Consider the following 9,595-nt stretch of genomic DNA (forward strand, 5'->3'; position numbering starts at 1 on the left):
GCCTACAGTTCTGCTTTGCCACTAATATGCTGTATGTTCTTATGCAGGTCTCTTCACTTCTTGGGGCTCAATTTCCTTATCTGCAACGTATGAGAGACTTGAAAGCTTGAACTAAATTAATGCTTTTTCAAAGTTTCCAATAAAAGAGTAAATAATGTGTTTCCCCAGGCTCAGAGCTGGGTAGCTTGAAGCATCCACTGTAAATCCAAATCTTTTTGAAGTCTCAGCCATTGTCTTAAAATTCCACATCCTGGTATGTGAATTATGTAGCAATAAAGCTGTTTAGAGAAAAATAGCCTTGGCAGAACCAACCAGAAGCTTGTTTTTCACCCTGTCTTACCATTAAAAGTAGGTTACTTAAGATGCTTAGTGCCTTCGTTTCTTCATTAGTAAAATGATGATAGGTGGTCCTCATGGGTGATTTTTTGACAATTCAGAGTAAGTGTTTAAAATGACTTAACAGGGAACCGCCATCTTCCAGTAATTCGCCAAAATGACCAACACAAAGGGAAAGAGGAGAGGTACTTGCTATATGTTCTCTAGGCCTTTTAGAAACCATGGAGTTGTTCCTTTGGCAACATACATGCGAATATACAAGAAAGGTGATATTGTGGACATCAAGGGAATGGGCACTGTTCAAAAAGGAATGCCCCACAAATGTTACCACGGCAAAACTGGAAGAGTTTACAATGTTACCCAGCATGCTGTTGGCATTGTTGTAAACAAACAAGTTAAGGGCAAGATTCTTGCTAAGAGAATTAATGTACGTATCGAGAACATTAAGCATTCAAAGAGCCGAGACAGCTTCCTGAAGCGTGTGAAGGAAAATGATCAGAAAAAGAAGGAAGCCAAGGAGAAAGGTACTTGGGTTCAACTGAAGCGCCAGCCTGCCCCACCCAGAAAAGCACACTTTGTGAGAACCAATGGAAAGGAGCCTGAGCTGTTGGAACCCATTCCCTATGAATTCATGGCGTGATAAATGTAAAAAAAATAAAAGACGTCAAGACTGTAAAAATGTTTCTTTTAATTGAGTAGCAGCGTGGTATTGTCTTCCCCAAAGAAGTATTTAAAGCAAACTTTATATCCAAATTCAGTGGGGGATGGCTTTATTCAAATTTTGTGGGTTTTGAGGCACCTGGATGACTCAGTTAAGCATCCGACTTTGGGTCAGGTCATGATCTTGCAGCCCATGAGTTTGAGCCCCGCGTCAGGCTCTGGGCTGACAGCTCAGAGCCTGGATCCTGCTTTGGATTCTGTCTCTCCCTCTCTCTCTGCCCTCCCCTGCTTGTGTTCTCTCTAGAGTCTCAAAAATAAACGTTAAAATATGAAAAAAAAATGACTTAACAATGTTAAGTCATTGTTTTTGATTGTGATTATTATTACTATATTATGATTTCTCAACTCTTACTATGAATTGTCTTATTTTTCCTTGGTTGTCAAGACTCCTGAACAAGTGTTCACTACGCCTGTTTGCTCAAAAATATTTAATAAAATTCTAGCAATAATATTTGAAGATTTTTGTGTGTTTATATTACTTACATACAATACACACAAAAGATTTGCCTATTATGATTACGTATTTGCTTCCAAAATAGCATTTTTGAGTTTAAAGCAAGGTTAAGTATTTTTTAAGATCAAAAGGCTTACAATGTGATGGGCATGCACAAAGAGACAAAGAAACTGGGAACATTAACTTGGGGACATAAGGAGAAAGGGGGTTTTGAAGATATACAGTGTTTGGGGTTTGGGTCAATATAAAACAAAATCCTGGCACTGGGTAGATGGGCAGATGGTTGTTAACGGCAGGCAGGAGGCACCATGTCTGTTTATCTCAGCTACCCTAGGGGATGAGACAGATAGGGGGAATAACCTCAGGGTTAACAAGGTACCTTCTCTTTTGTTAATCATCTCCGCTCTGGACTGCTTCACCTGCAGCACAGCGGTATATAGCTCAATTTACCTGTTTCCCCAACTTGGTCCTTCCCTCCTGTGAAAGCAGCTTTCAGCTATAGTACTAAATTGGGGGTTGCTTCCACCCTGAAAGCCTAATCTTGCTTACCTTATATACCTTTGTATTTGGTGCCTTTGTGCCCCTCTTATTTTGGGGTCTTTGCCCTTCCCTCTCTATTCTGGGGGCTCTGCACCCTTCTCTAGTCTGGGCTCTCTTGAACCTCCCTATTTTTGGTGCCTTTGCACCTCCCTATTCTAGTGTGTTAATCTTGTTTACCCAAACTCGGGTTTGACCATCATATGGCTTTGTGCTTCTTTACACCTTGTTAACCCACTGGTATAAGCCCAGGGAACTCCTAAGCTTATTCCCCACATTCAAATATTCCATATCACTCTTGGAATAATTTATAAAGCAAGTAAACAGAAATTCATGGAGTATATAGATTTGAACACTACTACCTACACTGACACAATTGTCATTTAGAAAACATTTCACCCAAAATAACAGAATATACATTCTTTTCAGTGGTACACAAATATTTCCCAAGATTGACCTTACTTGGGACATTAAACAAATATTAATAAATATAAAAGGATTCAAAATATATAAAGTATGTTTTCTGAAAACAATGGAACTTATAAATCAGTAATAAAATGTTATCTGGAAAAACTAAAATTATATGGAAGCTAAATAATATACTACTACATAACCCATGGATTAAAGAGGAAATCAAAATGGAAATTAGAATTTATATTGAACTGAAAGAAAATAAGATATATGCAAATGTGCAGAGTTTAGTTAATGAAGTACTAAAAGGAAAATTTATAGCACTTACCATGTATAATAGAAAAAAATTAAAGACTCAAGTTAATGACCTCACTTTCTACTTTCATGAACGAGAAAAGAAAGAGAAAATTAAACCCAAAGAAAGCAGAAGAAGAAAGGATATAATATACTCAAAGCACAGATCTGCAAAACTGCAAAGTCCAGGATAAAACTTTTGGAAATGATGGATTATTGTCATTATCTGAATGGTGGAGATTGTTCTGGGGTGTTCATATATGTCAAAACTCATTTAATCATTTAATTACATTATGTGCATTTTATTTTATGTCAGTTACACATCATTAAGGTCACCTAAAAATTATATGCTATTTTTTAATGTTTATTTTTTTTGAGAGAAAAAGAGAGAAGTAGAAAGAGGGAGAGAGAGCATGAGCAGAGGAGGAACAGAGGGAGAGAGAGGGACAGAGAGAGAATCCCAAGCAGTCTCTGTATTCGCAGTGCAGAGCCCAATGCAGGGCTCAGTCTAGGAACCATGAGATCATGACCTGAGCCAAAACCAAGACTCAGACTCCCAACTGATTGAGCCACTCAAGCACACCCGATATTACCATTCTGAGCTCAGAAAAATTTTCCTTCAATATTTTAGTACCTATTTTCCTACCTTACTATCTAATGTTTTTATGGAGAAGTCTAAAAACAATTTAATTCTTGCCTATTTTTAGGTGACATCCTTACTCTGGATGTTTTGTATGTCAGGAGATAATTCTCTACAGGTATCTCACAATTCCACACACATAGATGTCCTTTGTTCCCGACTATCTTTTCAAGGATGCTTATATAGTGGACAGACTTGAAGGACAGATACAGTGTTTCTTATGGAGGAAAAGGTGGGCATATTTACCTCCTGTTATAAAAGATCCAAGTTCCCCTCTATCAGGATCCTTCCCGTATGATGCAATTCACTGCATTCAAGCATCCATTGGGACCCATTTGCATCACTCCTGTTAAGACTGAAAGCCAGGGAGAGGTAACACAAATACACTGCTGCTCACTGTATCTTTGTTTCTGACTCAGTCTCCAGCTATTGCCAGCTTTCAAGAAACTGCTGCCATGCTAACTAGTTAGTTGGTAAGAAGAGTCTCAGACTCTAATCTATAATCTGTGTTACAGTTTATGAGCTCTTTCAACCTGGGGTTATTCACCATTCTTTATTCTGGAAAATAGATCTCCACTAACTAAATACTTCTTCCTATCCATATTTATTTTTCATGTGTGCTAGGACAACTCATTCAAATATTGGCAATCCTGTATCACTCCTCTCCATTAAATTTTCTTTCATATTTTCTGTTTTTTATCCTTCATGGATACCTTTTGGAAGAACTTCTAAAAACAATCTTCTAATCTGCTAATTTACCCTTTAGTCACACTTTTCCACTCTGTGTCCTTTATATCAAATTATATTTTTCATAGTGAATATTTCTATTTGATTACTTCATAATGATATCTTGTTCTGATTTCACATTTCAAATATCTCCCTTTATCTTTGTGTTAGGGTTCTCCAAATACCCTGAGTTTGGCCAAGTATGAAATATGCAGGGCAGACCAGCAGGCTGGAAATTCCCATGAGCATTGATGTTGCACTCTTTGTGTGTGTGTGTGTGTGTGTGTGTGTGTGTGTGTGTGTGTGTTTACTTATTTATTTTGAGAGAGAGAGAGAGCTGGGGAGGGGCAGAGAGAGAGGGAAACAGAGAATTTCATGCAGGGTCCATGCTATCAGCACAGAGCCCTACACCAGGCTCGAACTCACAAACCTCGAGATCATGACATGTGCCAAAACCAATAGACGCTTAACCGACTGAACCACCCAGGCACCCCTAATGTAGCACTCTTGAGTCTAATGGCAGCCTAGAATCAAAATCCTTTCTCTCTGAGGAACTGGGTCTTTTTTTTGTAATGCCTTCCACTGACTAAAAGATACCCACCCAACTGTGGAGGGTAATCTGCTTTACTCATTGTCTACTGATTAAAATGTTAATCACATCTAAAAAAATACCTACCTATGTAGACCACTTGATCAAACAACTGCGCATGATAGCCTGGCCAAATTGATGTATAAAAGTAACCATCACAATCTTGTGTGTGTGTGTGTGTGTGTGTGTGTGTGTGTGTGTGTGTGTATCTCATCCATGCTTACCTGCATTTTCTGTTGAAATTACTGATATGTAGTCATATATAACATTATTTTTTTTTATTTTTATGTCTAACTTTTTGCTGAGTTCCATCATCTCATTTTGGAGTTTTATTATTTTTATTTTGATTATTTTTCTCTTATACTTTATCATCCTCTTAACTGTTATTTTTTATGTCTTCTTTTGAAATAGTTGGTTTTTTTTTTTTTTTGTAATTTGGTCTTTTCTGGCATGCTTTCATTGTCTTTAGGCATATCTTCTATGCAGGAATGTTTTCTGTGCTTTATTCTTCCTTTTTCTTATAATTTTGTGTGATTTGAGCTTGATCTTTTGCTCTAATTCAAGTTAATGTGAATTTGTTTTTCTGAAATTTTATTTTTTTTAAAAAATTTTTTTTCAACATTTATTTTTTGGGACAGAGAGAGACAGAGCATGAACGGGGGAGGGGCAGAGAGAGAGGGAGACACAGAATCGGAAACAGGCTCCAGGCTCTGAGCCATCAGCCCAGAGCCTGACGCGGGGCTCGAACTCATGGACCGCGAGATCGTGACCTGGCTGAAGTCGGAAGCTTAACCGACTGCGCCACCCAGGCGCCCCTGTTTTTCTGAAATTTTAAAATTAGTGGCTCAATTAGAAGCCATGGTTCAGAAGATCAAATAGCTCTTTATAAAGCTTTTCAATATTTTGGTGTTCATGTAGTGTTAAAAATACAATGTCTTGCTTTCTGGAATGTTCCGGTTCTCTTTCCGTCCCTCACTTGCATGAAACCTATGTCTGTCTTTTCCTCTCAATTTGATTCCACTAGAAGGGAATATGTGTATGGTCAATTTGAAAGTTTACATTTTCAGTTTACCTGATACTGAATTGGGCAAAATCCTTCCCAAGTTCAATTGATATTCTCAAATTAGCCTGTGATACTTTCCTGTGAATCCTTCTTGGTTGGAATAGGCTTTTTCTTTTACCAGATAGGTCAGATACAGTATTTTCCCCTCGGCTTCTTCCCACAAAGATGCTGATACAATGCAAGTCTTTGGGCTCTTGGTTGATTACCTCCACCTGTCTACATATAGGGTTTTGTGAGTATATCCTATCGTCTAGTTCTATTATTAATGTTGTGTGAGTGTATATTTGTGCATTTGTGTGTATGCGTTTTCCTATATAGTTAATCTGTATGACGTTTCAAGGAGATTAATCTGGGGAAATTTCCATATGGAATGTTTGAAGTGCAAAGTCAGAAATGGGAAGTGAGAAGCAAGAAAGAGAGATCACAACAGACCTTAAAATTTTAATTACATGAGCTGTGGGAGGAAAAATGTTTTCCACTTGATAGTGCACCAAGAAAGTCTATATTCTTAAAAACTATGAAGTGCTATTTTCTATGTGAAGACGAAGAAAGAAGTTCAGATTATTGATTTTGTGGAGGAATTTAGTTATATGATTCTGAGAGTACTTAACAGCACAGCATTTATGAAAGCAGGAAAGATTGGGAAAGGAGTGAGAATAGATAATGTGCTGAGTAATACTGAAGTAAGCATTGATGCAGTAATATTTTCTGGAATAAGTGGGCAGCTTATGTTAACTAAAATCAATGGAGATATAGGTATTACAGATTTATTTTTGGATCTTGAAACACAAGGCTACTAAAGGTTCAACTTAGATGAACCAAGATGGTATGGTATTTTGTATGGTATTATGACATTTGCGAGATTCAAAACAAAGAGTTTAGGTCTATTGTTATTGCCAGTGGTCAGATGTGTCTGAAGGCATCACAATCTTTGCTGTTCATTCAGTCTATTGTAGTCAGAGATATTCTTAAACTCTAGAGCTGTGAGGAGCATAGACATGTCCATTGTCCATATGTCATCCTGAACATGTCCAACCTCTCTGGGAATATAAAACTTTTATAATTACTCATTATACAAAATGAATTTCTGATATAAATACCCAACATTTTCAAATGCTCCAAAGTCTCCTTAGGTACTGAAATGTTAGATTAATTTCTACATACACTTTGTTTGCCTCCAGTTCATTCCGTAAAAATCTAGATAATAATTTATGAAAGCCTTTTTGGTCTGTTTTCTTGAATCTACTTCTCTTCTTCAGAAACTTGAGCTCTAGGTGTTGCATCCATATTTGCTGCCATGAACGTTTTCAAACACACTGCTAGAATGGGGAAAATGATACATCCTATTCCTTTGTCATGAACAGAACCTTCTTGAATGGAACTAGAATTAAATTTTACAATGACATAACTCTTCCTTAATAATGTCCTCAAATAACTCTGGCAGGATCTATTCACGTGAATTATGGTTCTATTGTTTAGTGTCTTTTCACTCAATAGCATGAAGCTACATTTAAGCATTTAAAAGAATATAATTAGTGATAAGTATATATGTGTATATGTATGTATGTATTTATAGCTTGATGGTTCCTCAAAGATAAGATTTCTTTCAGACCTCAGGTTTATAAAGCACGCTCCTGAAGATTAACTTTGAACTGTGAACTTTAACTTTGTTCTTTCTCAACAACAAAGAAATACTACCTGTCAACAACACTGAGGGGTGAAGATGATGTATACACATTATGGGAAGAAAGTTTGGGGACTATCATTTCCTGTATGGGTCAAAACTGTGTGTATAGGTGTGTTTCTATTTTGTTGTTTTGTTGTCAATAATACTGTTGTTTCTACCCTCCTCCCCTGATTATTCAAAGAACAGAAAATACACTCACATAACAGTGCTGTTTGTCCATAACAGATTTATTAGTGTCCATTTATCACTGCATTGCAACTATGTGCTGGGAGCCTAAGACAAATGGAGCTATTTAGTCTTTTTCTTTTCTGCACTTTCTTGTCAGCTCCTCTGAGTAGAAAGAGTGGTGGTGGCAAAATTAAGCAGTGGAAACTCAATACAGAAAGGCCTTCTGGGTGAAGTGCAAGTTGCAATAACTTTATCGTCAGGGAATTCTCTCCATATTCTGTACTGTTGAAACTTTAAATCCAAGTCAAATAGATAACTGAAAACTTAGAGAGCACGGCACAGAACAGAGTGAACTTTGGCAAGTGCCTCTGATTAAATTGAAAATCATTCTTTTGCTCTCCTGAAGTGACTGAAACATGCATAATTTAGAACATTTTTCTGCATAAGTTGATGGGTTTCTACCCTTAATAGCTTATTTGCTAAAATTGCATTGAATGCTCATTAAAGAAAAAGATTATATTGAGATTCCTACAGTTTGTATTAGAAATGCTGGATGCCTCAGGGTGCCTGGGTGGCTCAGTCAGTTATGCCTCAGACTTCAGCTCAGGTCATGATCTCACAGCTCATGAGTTTGAACCCAGCGTCGGGCTCTGTGCTGACAGCTCAGAGCCTGGAGCCTGCTTCAGATTCTGTGTCTCCCTCTCTATCTGCCCCTCCCCCATTCACGCTCTGTCTCTCAAAAATAAACAAAAAAAAATTTTTTTTAAGAAATGCTAGATGCCTAGGGAAAAAAAATCTTTTTGGAAAATGAGTGAATTCTGATGAGTGGTACTTATAGCTAAAGAAATTTTAATGACTTTTGTCATTGTCTAGTTTTAATAGAAACAGACTAGAAATGAATAAACCTTAAGTCCTTAAGTTTTATTTGGGATGATCACATTGCTCAATCGATTCATGTGATCATCAGTTTGAATTTAAATAAGAGAAAATTATGTTTATATTATTTTCTAAATTTTAATTTTATGATTGCCCTGCATCTTATTTTTCCATATTTCCCCCCAATAAAATCACAACAAAGATTATATATACTGTATATTTGTTAAAGTGTATTTATTTTGAGGGAGAGAGAGAGAGAGAGTGGGCACATGAGTGGGTGAGGGGCAGAGAGAGAGAGAGAGCAAGAGAGAGAGAGAGAGGGAATCCCAAACAGGCTCTGTGCTGTCAGTACAGAGCCCAACATGGGACTCGAGCTCACCAACCGTGAGACTATAACCTGAATTGAAATCAAGAGTCAGACATTTAATCTACTGACCCACCAAGGTCCCCACAAAGACTGTATTTTTAGGAAAATATTTTGAGAGTAATAGCTTCAGATAAAATTATAAGAACTAAAACTTTGAGTGGAAGCTTAAGGATAAAAGAGCATAAATGTATTTGTTTCCCTTTTTTCCTCTGCCTCACCTATTATTTTTATTTATGAAACAGCTAAGACTAAGATATTTTCTGATACTATTTAAATATAGGGCATCTTGCTATCATTAATAACTGAATAATTATTGAATAATTCTATCATCCCTGACACCAGTAATCAGCCTAGGAAACACTTCCTTAGCAACCAAAGAGAATGCTTTCTGTTTTGTTTTGTTTTTAAAAATGACATTGTTGTGATAGATAATGAGAGTCATCAGCCCACAGGCACCCATCTGTGTTTGGACCATATTATACATGAGTAGACAAAATAAAAATTCATATTGGGAAACAAAACTAAAATATTTTTGGATAAATAGAGTGCTCTCATAATTATATTGACTGCTTATGATGTACTAGGCATTCTTGTAAATGCTAGGTATATAAGGGTAAACATGACAGACAAAATCTCTGGTTTCGTGGAGCTCTATCCTCAAAAAATATAAAGTATCACATATATGTAAGTCTAAGACCTAGTGAAGTTTGACACCAGTACATAACAG

The 9,595-nt window shown here is 36.8% G+C and overlaps 1 protein-coding gene across 1 annotated transcript; it reads left to right on the forward strand.

Moving 5' to 3' along the window:
- The first annotated feature begins 467 nt into the window (after positions 1 to 467).
- Positions 468 to 1,008, forward strand: LOC121043530 (60S ribosomal protein L21-like). Its single transcript, XM_040495414.1, has one exon. The coding sequence runs from the start codon at positions 494 to 496 to the stop codon at positions 974 to 976; it is 483 nt and encodes a 160-aa protein (XP_040351348.1). The 5' UTR covers positions 468 to 493; the 3' UTR covers positions 977 to 1,008.
- Positions 1,009 to 9,595: the final 8,587 nt, after the last annotated feature.

This window comes from Herpailurus yagouaroundi, unplaced genomic scaffold (assembly GCF_014898765.1).
Source record: "Herpailurus yagouaroundi ecotype Mexico unplaced genomic scaffold, PumYag 187, whole genome shotgun sequence".
In the NCBI taxonomy this organism is placed as follows: domain Eukaryota; kingdom Metazoa; phylum Chordata; class Mammalia; order Carnivora; family Felidae; genus Herpailurus; species Herpailurus yagouaroundi.